This window comes from Macrotis lagotis, chromosome 7 (genome assembly GCF_037893015.1).
Source record: "Macrotis lagotis isolate mMagLag1 chromosome 7, bilby.v1.9.chrom.fasta, whole genome shotgun sequence".
Taxonomy (NCBI): domain Eukaryota; kingdom Metazoa; phylum Chordata; class Mammalia; order Peramelemorphia; family Peramelidae; genus Macrotis; species Macrotis lagotis.
This window is the reverse complement of record NC_133664.1, coordinates 78,856,455-78,876,559: the sequence shown is the minus strand read 5'-3', so window position 1 is coordinate 78,876,559 and position 20,105 is coordinate 78,856,455. Positions and strand designations below refer to the sequence as shown.

The 20,105-nt window shown below is 39.5% G+C and overlaps 1 protein-coding gene across 1 annotated transcript in view; it reads left to right on the top strand.

Annotated features, from left to right (window-relative positions):
* The first annotated feature begins 1,670 nt into the window (after nucleotides 1–1,670).
* The window catches only part of LOC141492655 (ATP-dependent 6-phosphofructokinase, platelet type-like), a 43,103-nt gene continuing 24,668 nt past the window's right edge, over nucleotides 1,671–20,105 (top strand). Inside the window, exons 1-2 of the mRNA XM_074193214.1 lie at nucleotides 1,671–1,952; nucleotides 15,483–15,556. Coding sequence (XP_074049315.1) covers nucleotides 1,826–1,952; nucleotides 15,483–15,556 — 201 coding nt within the window. The 5' untranslated portion in view covers nucleotides 1,671–1,825. The remainder of the gene's footprint in view (nucleotides 1,953–15,482; nucleotides 15,557–20,105) is intronic.

Genomic DNA, 20,105 nt, shown 5'->3' with positions numbered 1-20,105 from the left:
TTTGGAAGTGATGTGCAAGGAAACAAGAAAGTGGACTGCAGGGAGATAGACTGGAATCTAGGAAGTCACAAAAATGACCTTGATGTGACCTTGAGCAAATGGCTTTATTTCTCCTGTTCTCCATTTCATTATTTGTTCCAACATGAATATTTCTACTATTCACCTGCAGTGGCCTGAAGAAATCATAAAGCAATCCCCAAAATACAGATTTTCCAGTGCACAATAACAAATTCTTTAAAAAAGTCCTATTGATATGGCTAAATCTTTATTGTGTCAACTATAAAATCTTTTCCTCCTTCATTACCATGGAACCTGCTGGTGTGATCTGGTGTTTTCTGAAAGCTATTAAGGGCATTTTACATACATGTAAGGTTTCTGAATTTTTGAATTTTACAAATCCCCCCTTCCCTCCCCCCAGAAGGATGTCTGATTGTCTTTATAGTGTTCCTAAGCTATACATTGATGCAAATTGAATGTGTTATAAGAGTAAACATAACCCCTCTCCCCCCCCCCAAAAAAAGATGAGAAACCTCAAGAATAGAGAGGGAAAAAATGTACTTCAGTCTGTGTTCAGATTTCAATGGCTCTGTCTCTGGGGTGAGTTGCTTTCTTTATCATAAGCCCACCAGAAAAGTTGCTTCAATAGTTTTCCCACAGTTGCTATTACTAGCTGTACCTCCACTCTGTTCCTCCCCACTCTCATTTATTCTGTTCTCTCTCTCTCCTTTCATCCAGGCCCTGTCCAGAAGTGGGTTGTATCTGAGCACCCTCTCCCTCCATCTTCCCTCTCTTTTATCATGTATTTCCCCCCTTCCCTCCCCCCATCCCCCTTATCCATCCCCTTCCTCTCATTTTTCTCTAGGGTAAGATGGATTTCTACACCCTACTAAGTGTGCATGCTATTTCCTCTCTGAGCCATCTCTGATGAGAACGAAGGCTCGCACCTTCCCTCTTGAGAGGCCTTTGTATATGAAATATTGATTTATTCAAGCAATCTCAGGGTTCTACGAATAGGGTCATCTTCTTCCAGGCAGAGAGACTGGCTGGGTGCCATAGGGCTGGGCTAGGCTGGAGACTCTGGAAAAGAGATCTAGGGGTTGACTCCTGCCATGGGCCCTAGCTTCCCCAGGATCACAGGTCCAAGGAGGGTAGGGAGGCCACCAAGCCCCTTCCTCATCCCCACCCCCGTGCCAAGTGAGGAGCCCGAGGCAAAGGGAATTTGGCTCGACTTCAACTGCCGAGTCCTTCAGAGCCCTGCCAGGCAAAGGCTGCCTGGCGCATACTAAGCCGGTGGAGGAAATAGGGATTTTCCAGGGCACACATCCTTGCTGAAGGGCCTTGCCGTGCCCTTCCGCCTGCAGGCCAGCAGGGAAGCCCCCTGCCAGCTCGGGGCCTCGCCCAGATGGAGACGCGAGGGGGGCCCTGCGTCTCGCCACGCAGCACCCCGACGCCCCCCGACTGGGAGGAGCGCTTTTGCCCCCCTCTCCGCCTGGCCCAGACTCGGGGGAGAGCAGCGGCGCTGCCCCGGTCCAGGCTCTTTCCCGCGGTGGCATCCCCTGGGGCAGCACCTGCCAAGGGCCAGCCCCGCCCCCCGGGCAGGGGCTTGGACCCTCCGGGCGGCGCGCGGGAGTGGGCTGGTGCCGTGGTCCATCGGCTGTGGAAACGTTGCCCGGGAGGAGGCGGGGTCGGCCGGGGGGTGGAGCGTGCGGCGGCCGGTAGTTCCCCGCCCGGCCGCGGACCTCCGGGGCTGCTGCCCAGCTAGACCCAGGGCTGCCTCGGCTTTCCCAGCGCGGGGACCCAGGCCCGGCGGCCGCCGCCCGAGAGGATGGAGTCTTTACCCTGGACCCCGATCTCCACCTTAGAAAAGAAGGCTTCCGACAAGAAGCTGTTCGAGGATCTGTGCGGGGCCGGCAAGGCCATCGGGGTCCTCACTAGCGGCGGCGATGCCCAAGGTAATGCCCCCCCCCCCAGGGTGGCCGGGCTGGAGGCCAGGCTGTGGCTGGGTTGGTTTTTTTAGTTTCTCTCCTCCGAGTTGGAGTCTTGGGGCTGGAATCGGCCCGGACGAGCCAGGCGGAGGCTCCAAAAGAGCCTGGTGCGACTTCTGGGGGGCGCCGGGCCGATGAAAGGGTCACCTGTGCCACGGGCACGGCGCTGCCCACCTGCTCACCCACTCGGGCGGGGAAGGGGAAGGAGAGCAGCGCACGCCGGCTGGACTCTGCCTTCCAGGGAGGGCCAGGGTTAAGGCAGGACAAAAGCCTTTTCCACTCTTGCTGTGGCTGGCCCCGCTTCCTGTGGAAGGACCCCCCCCCCCGGGGGTCCCGCTGGCTCCTGCCCTTCCCCTAGACCCGGGGCCCCTCTCCCGTGGGTGGGACATGATGGAGCGCTGGAGACGTGAGCAGCGGGGTCCCTGGCTTTACTGCATTGCGGGGAGCCGGGGGTCTGCGGGAAGGTCCCGGGCCTGGCCCACGTTTCCTGGCGCCGCCCGGCAGATCGCCTCCTCCCACCCCGCTCCCGCTCCCTGGCAGAGCATCGGGGAGCCTCTCCTTCTGGAGAGGAATGGGTGGAGAGGCCGCCAGCCCCCCGCAGCAGGCTGGCTCCCCCGCACCGCCCCCCGTCGCCTCCCATCTTCCGTGCACACTCTTCCCGGGCATCTGGATCCTCGGCTGGCGCCAGCGGCAGAACCTAAAGCTCCCCGGCCCCGCCAGCTTAGGAGCAGAGCATCCGAAAGCGAACAGTCTCGAGCCGCGCTGACTCGTGTGTTTCTGAAGCTCGGGGGGAGAAGGACTTGCTTAAAGTACTGAAACTTGAGGGAATTCGGGCTCCTCATTGCAACCCCCTCAGAGCCCCGGAAAGACCCTCTTGCCATTTTCTTTCTTAGTGGCTGGAGTGTAGCCTGCTTTGGCACCCTCTAGCTCCAGGTAGCCTCTACCTTGGGTTGGGGGCTCTTTTAGTGTGTGTGTGTGTGTGTGTGTGTGTGTGTGTGTGTGTGTGCTTGCATAGCGGAGAGGCTCTGGAGACTCCTCCCCCGCCCCGCGTGTGTACGTGATCCTCCGCCAGGCCTCCCTCATTCCGCCTCGTGCGTCATCCAGGGGCGAAATTGTCTTTCTCCTTCTCCTCCTTCTCCTTCTCCCCCTCCCCCTTCCTCCTCCTCCTCAGTTCCCCCATGCCACCGCAGCACTGGCGAATCCTCCTCCGGACTCCGTTCTAGCCTCCTAGCCAAGCGCTGTCCAGCCCCGGCCCCGGCCCCGGCCCTAGCCCTAGCCCTAGTCCCAGCCCCAGTCCCAGTCCCAGTCCCAGCCCCGGCCCCGGCCGCTCCAGAGGTGCAAGCTCGCATTCCACCCTCCTCATCCCCCAAAGCTGTAGAGAAACCATTGACGCGCCCTAGGGGACCTTACAGGCTTGGGATGTGTGTGGCATTCCCTCCGACACCCTTATAAGGACAGCTAAAGGCACCCACTCCTTCCGCCCCCCCCCCCCCCCCCGTGTGTTTGCTTCCCGGGGTAAATGGGACTCAAAAGAGTGAATTTCAGCGTCCATCGAAAAGTGTAAACCCATCTCTTAAGGAGTCGATTATTTTTAAAGAAATAAAGCAGCAAGTTGGGGTGGAAGTGATGAAGTAAGCCACTGTTGGCCCTGGAGAAATTCATTCATTCTTTGGAACTGATGCTTATCGTTTCACTAATTCCTCTCCAGTGCTAGGCTCCACACTAGCTATCTAAGGTCATCTAGGAATGCTATGAAAGGCATGAGGGGTCTGCAGGCCCGAATCTAGGCACTTTACTAGAACAAAGAACCTGGGAGGGGGAAGGGAATATGACTCACAGGTTCCAGAGGCCTGTGGCTTATCAAAGTCACCCAGATCTTCAAGGTCAGGAATTTAGAAATGGGCTAATCTATATATACACACATATCTGCATTTATAAAACCTTCTGGTTTTGTTGCATGGTTTCAGAATCCCTCTGATTTCTCTGGGAGGCAGACAAGCTTTTTTTTTCTTTGCACATATATATATATATATATGTATACACACACACACACACACATTATGTAGACTATCTTGAAGCTATGCATTTAGGGTCCCCTTTTTTGCATGATGTTCTTTTCTATCTCTGTAGTTAAAGGAAATTCGGTAGAAACTAGGAATTAGGAAAGAACTAGTCTCACCTTGCCTCAACTATTTGCATCTGATCTTTTTTCAGGGAAGGGAAGTGGCTCTATCAGGATTAGTCAGGCATCAGTTTGCCCAATGATAATTTAAATTCACTTGGATTATTTCTGCACCTTTCAAAAAAAAGTTTAAAAAAATTCCTGATCCATTGTATTACTGAAATTGGAAAATTCAGCTATTTGCCAAAGTATTTCAGTAGTTTAAACCTAACCATATGGAGTTAGTAACTAAACTTAAGGAAAGTCTTCAGTTTTTTTTCCCCTGTTGCTTACTGCTTGATAAATTAGAATTAGCAAGGGATGACATTCATTGATTGCTTATAGAATTTCTCAAGATTTTAATACATACATATATTATCTATAATATATATAAATTATATATATAATATATATATATTTTATATATATATTATATATATATATATATAGGCATCTAGTTGGGGAAGAGGATAGAACTCCCCTCCCCCCCAAATCAGGAGTATCTGATTTCCCAATCTGGCCCAAAACACTTGATACTTAATAGCTGTGTGACCCTGGACAAGTCACTTAACCCCAATGTCTCTCCCGCCAAAAAAAGACATAAAATTAAAAGGAGAGATCTTAAGAAAATTGAGTTTTAGTTAACCCATCTGAGCACATAAGTGTTAGCTCTGTGAAAGTAAGCATTATTAATATTGAATGCCTTTCTTCACCAGATTTCATTCCAGCAACTGTAGATGTTGGGGTTACAATAAAATTTTTAAACATTTTAATTTTTTTTTAGGATAAATTGTTAGACATTTAATTATAAACTCAGTTTCAGATTCTGTGATCCAGTTGTTTCTTCAAATTAAAGTGGATCATTTATCATTTGCTGCAGAGATTTCTTCTCATTAGCAGCCTTCTGTTTTTTGTTGGATGAGGTCAGAATCTCTCTGCTTTCTCTTGGAGGCAGACAAGCTATCTTTTTTTTTAAACTGATATTTTATTTTTCCAATTACATTTTATGAAAGTTTTTCGACATTCATCCACATACATATGCATATTTTAAAGTTACATAATTTCTTTCCACTCTCCCTTCCCACCCCTATCGGACACCCACATTTGTGTTTACAGATTAGTCATTTTCTGAATGAGGAATTAGTATTAAGGGAAAAGAAAGAAAACTATAAGAGTTTTTTTTTTTTTAAGATTTTTGCAAGACAAATGGGGTTAAAGTGGCTTGCCCAGGGCCACACAGCTAGGTAATTATTAAGTGTCAGATTGAATTTGAACCCAGGTACTCCTGACTCCAGGGTTGGTGCTCTATCCACTACACCACCTAGCTGCCCCAAGAATTTTTTAATTAAAGATTTTATTTAGTTTGAGTTTTACAATTTTCCCCCCATTCTTACTTCCTTTCCCCCACCCCCCACAGAAGGCAATTTGTCAGTCTTTACATTGTTTCCATGGTATACATTGATCCAAATTGAATGTGATCAGAGAGAAATCATATTCTTAAGAAAGAAACATAAAGTGTGAGAGTAGCAAGATCAGATAACAAGATAACAGGTTTTTTTCCCTAAATTAAAGGTAGTAGTCCTTGTTCAGCCTCCACAGTTCTTTCTCTGGATACAGATGATATTCTCCATTGCAGATAGCCTCAAATTGTCCCTGATTGTTGCACTGATGGAATGAGCAAGTCCATCAAGGTTGATCATTACTCCCATGTTGCTGTTAGGGTATACAGTGTTTTTCTGGTTCTGCTCATCTCACTCAGCATCAGTTCATGCAAATCCCTCCAGGCTTCCCTGAAATCCTGTCCTTCCTGGTTTCTAATAGAACAATAGTGTTCCATGACATACATATACCACAGTTTGCTAAGCCATTCCCCAAATGAAGGACATTTACTTGATTTCCAATTCTTTGTCACCACAAACAGGGCTGCTATGAATATTTTTGTACAAGTGATGTTTTTTACCCCTTTTCATTATCTCTTCAGGGCATAGACCCATTTGTGGTATTGCTGAATCAAAGGATATGCACATTTTTGTTGCACTTTGGGTGTAGTTCCAAATTTCATAAGAGAAACTTTTAAAAAGTGAATGCAGTGTTCATTCAGATCCTGTAGGGGTTTTGTTTTGTTTTGTTTTTCTTCCTGTTTATAGCATTGTCCATAGCAGGTTGTCTTTATTTCTTGTCCTAGGGTTGTTCTCTGAATTGCTGAGTGGAGCTGTATCCTTCAAGGTTGATCAACTCACAATGTTGTTGTTAATATGTACAATGTTCTCTTGGTTCTGCTTCCTTGGCTCGGCATCAGTTCATATAATTGTTTCCATGCTTCTCCAGGGTCTACCATTCATAGTTTCATGTAGAACAAAAGTATTCTATAGCATTCATATACCCTAACTTGTTCAGTCATTCTCTAATGGATGGGCATCCTCTCAACTTCCAGTTCTTTGTCACTACAAAAAGAATTGCTATAAATATGCTTGAAAATGTGAGACTTTTCCCATTTTTTTTTTATGATTTCTTCTGGATACAGATCTAAATGATAATTGCTGTGTCTCAATGAATGTGATCTGTTTTATTTGTCTGTGGACTTAGTTCCAGATTGCTCTTCAGAATGGCTGGATCAGTTCACAACTTCAAATATACCAATTTTCCCACATCCTCTCCAACAGTTATCAATCAGTTTCCTATTTTGTCATCTTAGTCAATCTGATAAGTGTGAGATGGTACCTTATGGTTGTATTAATTTGCATTTCTCTAATCAAAAATGATTTGGACCATGTTTTCATCTGACTATAGATAGCCTCAATTTTTTCATCTGTAAACTGCCTGTTCATATCCTATGACCACTTATCAATTGAGGAATGAATTGTAATCTTATAAATTTAAGTTCTCTAAATGTTTTATAAATGAGAACTTTATCAGAAACAATAGTTGTGAAAATGGTTTCCCAACTTTCTGTTTTCTTTCTAATCTTGGTTGCATTGGTTTTATTAAAAAAATTATTAAAAACTTTTAAAATTTAATAGTCAATCATCCCTTGTGCAATTTATGATGTTCTCTATTTCTTGTTTGGTCATAAAATTCTCCCTTTCCATAGATCCAATAGATAGAATATTTAGAATATGTCTTTATCCTTAATTGGTCTATGGCAAGCTATCTTTTTTCCTTGCTAATCTCCTGTGTTTTCTTCCTGTTCTTCTTACTGGCAAGTTCCCACTGGTTTTCAATGGACCATCTTGACTGACAGAGTTTGGAAGGGAACCAAAAGCTCTGAAATCAACCCTTCTAAGATATGTCTCACCACCTCTTACATTTAAAAGGATTATCATTTTCATTGGGGAGTTGTTGAAATTCACCAGTAAATTCATTAGAATTACTGTTGAAATAAATGCTGATTTTTGTCCTTGTTTCTTTTATCCCATGATTTATAGAAGTTGACTGGATCTCAAAAAAGTAAACAGCAAGTCTTTAAATTTGGGGTAATCTTGGTATAAGATGTGGTTAAAAATTTGAAATTGAGGTGAATAGTGGAAAGTAGCCTGAATTTCCTGGTAGGAAGACTTATAAAATTCTGGAGACTGCAGTTATGCAGAGCAGATTGGAATAGTCTCTCAGCTAAATATTTCCTATTTCCTACTCGAGCACATGTGAGTCACAGTTTCTCTAGGATCAAAATTTTTTTAAATGAATTTTAAGCACCATTATAAGGAGTACAGAAAAAAAGGATTTAAGAAGTTATACCCTATATAAATTAAGTTATCCATGTTTACTAAGCAAATAAGTTCCTTTGGGGTTTGTATTATTTAAATTTGGTATTGCAAAATAAAACTTTTTTTTTTAATTTTTTTTAACTCAGGTACTCCTTACTCCAGGGATGGTGCTCTATCCACTGTGCCATCTAGCCACCCAAAATAAAACTTTCAAGAGAAATTTTGCAAAGGATATCATCCTCCACCCTTATCCTCTACTGCAAGATTCTTTTTTTTTAAAGAAGATAAATGGAGGAATAAGTTTAATTTTCCTTTTTGATCAGACAGTTCTGACCACATGTTGCTATTCTTTTTCCTAATATAAATTGTTTTTAGCATTTTTTAACATGTAGCCCCTCCCTCACCCATTGAAAAGGTAAACAATGTGATATTAATTTTACATAATATGTTGCAGAAAAGGGAGGGGAGCAAGAAAAACAAAGTGAAAAAACTAATTTTACAGCAAGCATTCTTAACCTAGGCTCTAATGGGGCGAGGTTGGGAAGACTGGAATTTGCCCAGGGAAGTTATCTGTCCTGAGGGGCCTGTCAGAAGACAGGAGTTTGAGATCTTGTCTAGATGAGAAAAAAGAGTATCCGCCCAAGATAACATTAGGGTCCCTAAGAAGAGACTTCTTAAGAATCTATTCATGTAATTACCTAGCTGGGTGACCTTGGGCAAGTCACTTAACCCCAATGCCTTAAAAAAATATATATATATACATATATATATATATAAAAACATATATATATATACATATATACATATATATATATTCAGGTTTTGAAAGGCAATGGAGTTAAGTGGCTTGCCCAAGGCCACACAGCTAGGTAATTATTATGTGTCTGAGGCCAGATTTGAACTCAGGTACTCCTGACTCTGGGGCCGGTGCTCTATCCACTGTGCCACCTAGCTGCCCCCAATACATAAAATTTTTTTAAAAAAAAGAATCTATTCATGCTTTAGCAGTAGTGCCCTGGAAACTCATATTTGGATTTCAAAACCTTTAGTGGTTCTGTCCATGCAAGCTCATTCTGTATCCTCGGAGAAAATGTCTCTCTTTTGAATTCTGGCTCTGTTTACTAGATTTGTGGGTAACCTATTTACCCTGGGCCTTGGTTTTTTCATTTATATCAAGAATTCATGATTTCTTCCTGTTCTAAAACCTGTAATAATTGAATCTTTCCAAACTTTAAGCTGAAATTAACTTTTGGATTTAGTCTGGACATATGATTTTATTGGTGTGAGGGAACTACCAGTGTATAAACTGAAATCCTCAAAGAAAAACAGCGACTCATCTATAATTTATTGTTTTGAGGAGGAAGAAGAAAAAAAGGAATGTTTAGTATTGATATTACTTCATTGTCTATGTCTTTTAGCAAGATAATTTCCTTCCTTTATCTCTTTTAATTAAATATATTTTAACTTTTTGCTTTGTCTGAGATCATCCTTTTTATGTCTGCTGAAGCATAATAAATTCTGCTCCAGTTTCTTATCTTGAATCTGAGTGTTTCTGGGCTTCAGTTGTGTTTCTTGTAAACAGCCTATTGTAGGATTCTGGATTTTATAATCCGTTTTGTTTTCTGCATCTGTTATGGGTGAGTACATCATTTACAGTTATCCTTCCTTCTTATTTTTCCCTTGTTAATCCTCTCCCTCATCTTTCACACTATTCCTATTCACAGGTATTTTATTTCTGATCATCACTTCCCCAGTCTGCTTTCCTTTCTATCAGTCCTCCACTCTTAATTTAAACTGGCCCTTTTTAATATGATATGATAGATTTCTATATTTGAGTGTTTGCTATTCCCTTTGAGCCAATTCTAATGAGAGTAAAGTTCAGGCTTGCCTTGCCCTACCCCACCCACCTCTTTCCCCCTACTTTAATAGTGACATAATTTAACCCATTTTATCCCTCCCTTCCTTCTCTTAGTGCTTTTCTCAATAGATCTTCCATGCTAGTTCTTTTTCCCAATGTCATAATTCATATTTTCTTTTCATTCTTTTGATTCTCTTATTGTTTCTTGGTGTCTGTTGAGAATCATTAGCTTCTGGTTCCTCAATTCTAATTTTTTTTTTTTTTTTTTTTTTTAGTTTTTGAAAGACAAAAGGGGTTAAGTGGCTTTCCCAAGGCCACACAGCTAGGTATTTATTAAGTGTCTGAGACCAGATTTGAACTCAGGTACTCTTGACTCCAGGGCTGGTGCTCTATCCACTGTGCCACCTAGCCACCCTCAATTCTAAATTTTTAAGGAATTATTTTCTTCATTGAGCTTTTATACTTTTTTTTTTTAAATATGACTAGTTCTCCTTTTTAGGAGTTGTTTTCTTCAGTGAATTTTTATTCTTTTTTTATCTGGTCTATAAGTTTTCAGTGGTTTTAAGATGAGATGATCTAAGAAGAGTTGTGGTCATTGCTCTTTCTGCTTTGTCTCTCCAGTTGTTAGGAAGGTAGGTACCTTATTCCCCTGTAGTCTTTAATTGCTATTGGTCCTGTTGTCCTTGGAACAGTCCAGGACCCCTGCTTTCCTGAAACTGTAATCTTTAATTCTTCTTACTGCCTTGCAACTGAGTCCAGGGCTTCCTTAGCAAATCATGTGCTAAGTAATATTGTCTCTGGTGTTTTTTTTTGTTTTTTTTTTTGTTTGTTTTTCTTTGTGCAAGACAATGGGGTTAAGTAGCTTGCTCAAGATCACACAGCTAGGTAATCATTAAGTGTCTGAGGCTAGATTTGAACTCAGGTCCTCCTGACTCCAGGGCCAGTGCTCTATTCACTGTACCACCTAGCTGCCCCCAATGAATTTAATCTTAAGTAGCATTTTCCAAGTAATTGGGATCATAATCTAATTCCTAAAAATCAAAATAAAACACACACACACACACACACACACACACACACACAGACTTGTGAGCTCAAGTCCTCTTCTAGTGTTTTATTTATAGTGGTTTTCTTGGGTTCCCCAAAAGTATGCCATCTGGCTTCAGGTACCACATAGTGATGGCTTGTATATCCAAGTGATGCATTTTTAGCCATAACAACTTTCAAAACACCTCCTAATTCAGAGGCAGGTCATAATCTGGGCTCATAGAAAAAGTAAACCAATAAAATTATAGATCCTTGAAGTGGTATGTGTGTGTGTGTGTGTGTGTGTGTGTGTGTGTGTGCATGCATGTGTGCACATACAGATGCTGTACATAGGATCATATATTTAGATGGTAATCTGGTCCAAATTCCTCATTTCACAGATATGGAAACTGAGACCTGGAGAACTTTAAGCAGGTTGCCAAATTCACACACACACACACACACACACACAAACACACACAGGCATTACACTAATGCTAGGGTTTGATTTTTACACTAAGGTGCTCTTCCACTTCACACTAGTGTGCTCTTTTTACTGTGTCAGCTATGAAATAGACTTACAGAATGACCATTCAGTATACCGACTCTTCCTCCATTGGCGTCAGAAGAGCACTGGATTTGATGTCAAAATCTAAATCCCAATTCGACTTCTTAACTGTATATGTGAATTTGGATAGGGAACTTCATCTCTATAGGGTTTAGGGGTTTTCTTGATCCAGAAATTCAATAGGTTAGACTAGTTTACTTCAAAGTCCTTTACAACTCTACATTCATAAGCTCCTACAAAATATGTGTGCATGAACATCTGTACTTATAAAATAGAAGGCTTTGGGGAATTCCCTGGCTTCAGTTGAGATTTTACTGCTCTTTTGGTGAGTTTAGAATTCTCTATCAGATGTAAATTATTTCCTTTAATAACTAACTTAGAACTCACCTCCTAGAGAAATCTATTAGCCTTACCTAATATCTTCTTTTTTCTCATGTGAAATGTGAACCTAAATCTCTTTTACTCTTATCTCTTTAGCTCATGAATATATAATTTGTTTAATATTATGGGGTTTTTTTTTTACTAATTGGGTCCTTGTTTTAAATTTATTTATAAAAAATGCATGTTACATCTTTTTATATTTGTATATTAGTTATTTCTACTGGCTATTAATGTTTAAAACTGCTTTATGACTTTGGAAACTCCCTATATTATAAAGAACACTATATTTCTCTGTACAACTTTTTGTTGACTAAGATTGCTCACTCAGTGGACCTAGGTAGATTATAATTTCCCATTTGCATTTGAGTTAATGTACTCTGGACTTTAGAAGATTAGAAGATAACAGCAGCACTAAATTTACTGAAGAAAATAGTATTTACTTTGGAGGAAATAATACATTTGTATAGACTTTAATAAAGTGAAGGAATCCAATAGATAGTGTAACTTCTTTGTTTTTGCAAGGCAATGGGATTAAGTGACTTGCCCAAGGCCACATAGCTAAGTAATTATTAAGTGTCTAAGGCTAGATTTACACTCAGGTACTCCTGACTCCAGGGCCAGCTCTATCTACTGTGCCATCTAGCTGCCCCTAGAAAATCCTTATCAGTGAAATTATATTTGTTAGGAAATAACTTTTTAGAGCTCTCTGACCTTGAAATTAAGTTCTTTTGCCAATATTCATAGCTTTACTGAAGCAAAAAGTTTTGGATATTTGAAGTTTTAATTGCAGAACTAAGCTTATTGCCTTTGTCATTTGAATCCCTTATACAAACAAAATATACCAAAGACCTGGGGAAATTTTAAGAAAACTGACCCTATATTTGTTGTTTTTCAGAGGCTGATTGACTAACAGTAATCTGTTTGAGAACCCTCTAATTGAAGAATGAGACATTGTTTCTTGAATTTTTAATCCTTCCCAAAATGTTATAACATAAATGTGTATATTACCGGCTTTGGGAAAGGACTGTAAAGTAAAAGATGGGACTGGATTCAATTTCTTTTAGAAAATAGTGATTTATATTTAATATCTTTTTTTTTGTCGTTTTTTTTTTGCAAGGTAATAGGGTTAAGTGACTTGCTAAGTCACAGCTGAGTAAATATCAAGTTTCTGAGAGAGTTCAAATCCAGACTCAGATACTTAACAATTATTTAACTGAGGACCTAAGTTCAAATCGAACCTCAGATACTTAATACTTAGGTAGTTGTGTGACCTTGTGCAAGTTACTTCACCTTACTGCCTTGCAAAAACTTGGGGAAGTCTAGAAGACTTAAGAGGAGATAGTCTGGTGGAGAGAATGAGATTCAAGGAAGAAGAGACTCCTGAAGAATTATTTCTGTAATAAGGATTTTGACCAGGAGGTATCATTCAAAAAATGGGGGTACTTCCTGTGATTGGTCAGATATGGGAAATGGCAGGTCAAAGAACAGCAAAGAATATTTGGTGTCAGTTGTCTGAATTGTTAAAAATGGGTAAAATGATGCAAAATAAGACAAGAGGTAGGAACTAGATTGTGGAAGACGTTAAGGCAATTTAAGGAACTTGTATTTTATCTTATAGCAGATTGGGTGTTATGGGTGTGGAAACGGAAGAGTGATGTGATGAGAAATAATTTTTATTTAGAAATTTAAAAAAATTTTTAGGCAACTATTTTAAGCATGAATTAGAGGGGGATAGATTAGAAGTAGGGAAACATTGTAGTATATTTTTATACAGGTGAGGATTATTATCCTCATTAATAGAGGTATTATTAACAAACTATTAATAAACTGAATTTTATTTTAATTTTAAATTATAATAATGATTATTTTTTTGTAAGACTTAGACTGGAATAGTAAGTAGAGGATGATTTTGGTTACATTTAGAAAATTGTTTAATAATTTTTAACAATCTCCAACTGCTCCCTGACACAAGAGAGACAAGGTTTCAGGTCATGAAACCCTACAATATCTGAGAAAGCAACATTGTTAGTACCCTGATGGGTAATGGAGAGCTTTATGGTGACCAGAAGGAGGCATATGTTGTGGCGAAGAATCTGTGGGTTTCCGGTCTGTCTTGGTCCCTCATCTCCTGTTGGTTTCCCATGGATTTGGTCAGCCTGATCCTTATCTATTCCTTACCTTGTCATTTCTCATCTAGATTTCTTGTAAAGTCTTCCAGTTGATCTCCTAGTTGCCTTCATATTCTTTCTCCACTTCATCTATACCCAGTTACCAAACTAATGTTCCTAGAGCTTATGCGCAATCATATTACTTCCCTTCTATGATTCCTGTTGCCTCTAGGATAAAATATTAACAAAAGAAACTTCCTGACACCCTCACTGTTTGACGCCAACCTATTTTTCTAAGCTGATTACACATATTCTCCTCTGCCCCCCCCCCCCCATACCATGATCTCCATAGTACATTCTAGTCAAACTGATCCACATACTCTTATATTTTTGCTAGGCAATGGGATTAAATGACTTGCTCAAGGTCACACAGCTAGGTAATTTTTAAGTGTCTAAGGTGAGATTTGAACTCAGGTCCTCCTGACTCCAGGGCTGGTGTCCTATCCACTGCGCCACCTGGCTGCCCTCCACATACTCTTTTTAGACCACATTCCCTGACTGACCATGCTTCAAAGACACTCTCACACATCCTAGGAATAGTAGAGAGAATCTCGGTGGGGTTTGGTAGCTAGCATAAACTTACTCTAGTTACTAGGGACGCTGAAGGCAGATTGCTTGACTGTGGCAATTTGGAGAGCCTAAGCCATTTGGGTGTGTATGCATTAAATTTGGAATTAATATGGAGGTAATATAATGAATGTAGGGAGAGACTAGCAGGCTACCTAAGGAGGAGAGAATTGCTATTGGTCAAAAATGGTAGCAGTTCAAACACTAGAGATCATCAAAGCTCTTGTCTGTCAGAGTAGACTTGGACCTATGAGGAGCCCTTGTATTTTCTTTTAACCTGGGTCATAGTCTTTTTGTTACTATATGATCAACTCTTAATTTACTTTTTCAAATGAATATTATTTACCTTGACCACCCCTCACTTATCAGATTTGACTCCATGTGACTTCTAAAACTTCAAACAAACCTTGACTAAGTATGTTCAAAAGAAATTCTCAGTTGGGAGACTAGTTTGCTGAGTAGGTCACATTGCCAACTCCTCTTACTAGGTAGGTTAAGACTGCTTTCTGTCAATTTTCAGAACTCTTAATGTTCAATCTCCTGATAAGGCTTGACTAATTAACTAAACAACAACGTCAGTGAGGATGCACCTTTCTTTATACCATAGGATGTATGCTACCCATAAGATTCATTTACAAAACAGTAGAGGACTTGGCAAGGGTTCTTTCTGCTATCAAGGAAAAAATAGAGGAAATCTCATTTAAACAACCATGATGCATTTCCTTTGCACTAAAATTTGCATGATTACTACTGCTTGCCAGTCTTTTTATCCAGTAATTATATAAATTATGACAATTGCTTTAGGGGCTTTGCCTAATTAATCCTTTATGAAAAATAATAGAAAATGAACCATACTATCCTCTCCAAATTATGGAAATAATCGCTCCCATCATCCACATTATTTTCTATTAATTTAACTTGTAATCCAAGTTTTTTAATTGTTTCAGAACCTGTGATAACTCTTTAGGAACTCTGAACAGAGGCATATGGAGTGTTTAGGGAATCTTTTGGATTTAAGCCTGGATGAGTTGAATGGTACTGACCTCTATCTTCTTCCTTCCCAGGAATGAATGCGGCTGTTCGTGCGGTAGTACGGATGGGACTCTATGTGGGAGCCAAAGTATATTTTGTGTATGAGGTTAGTCTAACATTCATTCCTTCTTCACTTCATCTTTCATTTACCTTCTCTTTACATTCACCTGTTTTTTTATTAATAATGATAATTATCCAAATAATACACATGTATATTTGCACATCTGTTGGAGAGATTTCTACACATGTATTTGCATGTATATCTGCACACAGTGGCTATATATTTACATGTACACATGGTCATATTCATCCATAAATATATAAACATAGATACATATACAAATGCATTATATGTATAAGGTTTACTTGCACTTGTGACTGAGGTGAACAGATCCATTGAACTTGGGAGCTCAGACTAAAACCTGACATCTCTCAATATGATGGTCTCAGGTTGCATGTGGGGAGATGGACCCACTCAGGTCAGAAATAGGGAAGGAAGGGCAAAGCTCTTTTGAAGATCAGTACTGAGAAGGGCCAATGTGTGGCTGCTGTACACCTATCCTGGGCTAAAAACCACAATCTAATAAAAGAATGAGTGAGTGAGCTAAGTTTTTGAACAATACCACATCATCCTTTTTTGTGTCAGTTTGTTAGAATAAAAGTTTTTGAGGAACGAGAGGAATCTTCAGGACTATTTAGTATTTCCTTGTTAATATTACCCAGTCTTTTTAGAATCTCTTGATTTAGGTGTCAAAAAAAAATTTTTTTTTAAGTCAGAGCCACATAGCTATTGATATTTAAAACCAAATCGGAAAGAAAAAGATCATTTTAAAATAATATATCTAATGAAAACCTTTGCAAGCTTCTGTTTGGCCATTTATGCTCTTTGGATGTTCAAAAGCTAGATTACAATAGACTGGGAATTTCCATTCCTCAGAGCAATTGCTGTTCTGACCTGACACCATCATTTGGGCCTGCACAGTCACTTCTTTGGCCTGAAAATGAGAAGTTGGCACCTTTCTGAGCTTGGGATTACTCTTCTTTCTCCAAGTTGCTTTGTGAAATGCCTTTTCAATGTTAGTTGCAGTATTTGCATGTCAATATGCAAAATGCTCTTTCCCTTGGAGCTACTTCCTGTCCTCCCTTTGAAGAATATGTAAATAGACATAAAAGTTTTTGTTTCATTCTTTGGCAAGTTTTTGGTAATAAGCTCTTAGCATTTGCAATTTTTCCTCTCTACTTTAAAAATATAAAAGTGGTTTTTAAAGAATATCTTTTTTTCTGATTCTTTACTTTTTATTAGGTGTATTTTTTTCTAAATGGCATAGACACATTGACTTGTTTTCCCCTAATCTTATGTTTCTCTCCACATTTTAATTCCTATATTTAGTGCTTATGGAAATCTCTCCAAAAAGGAATTAAATTCCTTTTACCCCTGCACAGTACTAGTATTTTATATATGGTAGTTTACATTTTTCAGAGTGAGTGTGTGTGTGTGTGTGTGTGTGTGTGTGTGTGTGAAGTTTTGTTGGGGGGGTTGTGTTTATGAGAATTGTGACTATGAGAGTTGTGTGTGTATAAGAGTGTATTTCCCTCATTTGATTATCATCATATCAGGGGTGGCTAGATGGTTCAGTGGATAGAGCACTGGCCCTGGAGTCAGGAGTCAGGATTACCTGCTTTCAAATCCAGCCTCAGAAACTTAATAATTACCTAGCTGTGTGACCTTGGGCCACAATGCCTTGCAAAAACCTAAAAAAAAAAAAAAAAAGATTATCATATCAGGATTCTGTCTACCAGGTAGGCAAAACTGATATACAATTCCACATTTCTTTTAGGTGGATTCAGCTAGTCTGACTTCTGACATTATGTTTTGCCAGCATTTCTGGTTTTTTTTTTTGTTTGGTTGGTTTTTTTTTTTTAGTTTTTGAAAGGCAGTGGGGTTAAGTGGCTTGCCCATGGCCACACAGCTAGCCACCCCTGACATTTCTGTTTTATCATCTTACCTGTTCTAAATGGTTTTCATTACTTTACCACCTCTCAAAGGGCAGTACATTTCATCTTCTGAATTGTTTTAATTAGTTCCTTCCATGTAACCTACTAAGCCATCCCTTCTAACAGTTTTTTTTTTAATTTTTGTTTTTTTGGGGTGTTTTTTTGCAAAGCAAATGGGGTTAAGTGACTTGCCCAAGGCCACACAGCTAGGTAATTATTGAGTGTCTGAGGCTGGATTTGAACTCAGATACTCCTGATTCCAGGGCCGGTACTCTATCCACTAGGCCATCTAGCCACCCCTAACAGTTTTTTTTTAAATAAAAAAGGATGGGGTTACCAAGAAATCCTGGCTAATACTACACTTTATATGTTGTCCCCCATTAGCATGTAAGCTCCTAGAAGTTAGGGACTATCTTTGTTTTTACATTTGTATCTCTAACGTTTGACCCACTGTAAGTGGTTAATAAATTCTTTTTCACCTATTTTATAACTGTCTGGGAGTATATGAAATGCCAATTAAAATAGTCAAATGTGAATGTTACAGAATTACAAAGAAAAAGTTTGACTTTAATGAGGAGATAGGAGAAAATATCTCCTTTGCAGAGATGGGAGGGCTATAGCTGAGACTCTTTGAATTTATTTTCTATGTTTTGTTGAAGACATTGATTGGTTTTGTTGACGTTCTCTTTTTTCTCATTTCTTTTCTTTTAAAATAATCTAGGATGGGGGCGGCTAGGTGTCCCAGTGGATAAAGCACCGGCCCTGGAGTCAGGAGTACCTGGGTTCAAATCCAGCACACCTAATAATTACCTGGACTTGGGCAAGCCACTTAACCCCATTTGCCTTGCAAAAACCTAAAAAATAAATAAACAAACAAACAAACAAACAAATAAATAAATAAAATGACTTTCTGGGAGAGGGTAAAGGGGAATATTTAGGGAATATAAAGAAGCAAAAATGGATTAATAAAATATTACTTTTGAAGAAAAAAAACTTTAGAGATCGTCTAATATCTCCTTCAACCCCCATTTTACAGATGGAGAAACTGAAGCCCAAAGAATTTAAGTGATTTTTCTCAATTGATCTAGGGACTCTGGATAGCAAATTCAGTATTTTTCCCACTGATCTGCCATTTCTCTATTCTGTAACTTGTAATGTTACCAAGATCTTTCAGTTACCAGAAGATACCAAAAAGAATAGGTCTGTTTTAATTGCTTATATATTTTTATTATGTCTCACTTGAGAATATCTAATTGGTATCTAATCCTGAAGCACTGATAGTCCTACTAAAGAATTGACATTTTATTTTGATTTAACCAGTTTTGCCTCGTTTAAACTTGTACAAGTATGAATCTGGGACATGTAGTGAATGATTAGTAAAAGCCATGAATAAAATTTTCAGTGTCTGCCTTCCCATACTGCTTGTCTAGCAGAGCAATTAGTAGTCAGCATTCCATTACAGAATCCTAAAAACATTTTTAGTGTGTTGATCAAACAATATCCATGGTACCAGACACTTTAAAATACAATAAAAACTTACTTCCTCATGAAAATGCCTTTCTATCTAAGTAATGAAAAGGAAGAAGGGTGTGATAAATTTGCCTGTTACTGTACTAGTTCTTGGATATAAACTTTTTTGGGGAAAAATAACAATTTTGAAACTAGAAGGGTTTTTGAACATATGCAATTAACCTACCACTTTCATAATTGGTCAAATCAAGGTCCAGTGACATTGTGATTTTCCCAAGGTCATAAAGACATGTAATGGTTAGTCATGAGTACAGCCTGGCTCACTCCCTGTACTACATCAGAATCCTGACTTTGCCCCAAGGTTCTTCTGATAACAAGTGACAGAAATAGAATTTGAATTAAGGCTTTCTTTAAAAAAAAAATCATAGTTTTTTATTTATTCTTGTTTTTAATGTCATTACATTTCCTTTTCTATCCTTACTCTCCCAATCCTACTCCATAGAGAGCACTCTTATAAAAAACTTGTTTCCAGTTCTTTACTGCCATATTAAGAAGTGCTGCTACATATATATAGTATATATGTAATTTTTCTTTTGGTCTATAAGTTCCTTAAGCTAAATGCTCAATAGAGAAATTTCTGCAGTTGTATGATGTTACCTAAAAAAAAAATAATGAATTTAGGGCACATTGTTAATCTTTATTAACATTTTCTCCATAACTTTCTTAGGTTTAGACATTAAATAGAATAGCAACTGAAGCATTGATTTGTAGTATTTGCCAGTTTCCAAAATGAAAGTTCTCTTACTGAAAATTTACTGATTATCACACACGACATACTTGAAATTGGTTCCTACACATTGCCTGGATACTTGGGCCATAGAGTATGGATTTTGCATAATCACAAATTGCTTTCCTGAATGGTTGTTTTAATTCACATACACCAACATTGCTGCCCTCCAGTATTGATTATTGTTATCTTGACTAATTGACTAAATATGAGATAAAACATTAGAGTTGTTTTTTTTTAGGGTTTTTTTTTTTTGCAAGGCAAACGGAGTTAAGTGGCTTGCCCAAGGCCACACAGCTAGGTAATTATTAAGTGTCTGAGACCGGATTTGAACCCAGGTACTCCTGACTCCAATGCCAGTGCTTTATCGACTATGCCACCTAGCCGCCCCTAGAATTGTTTT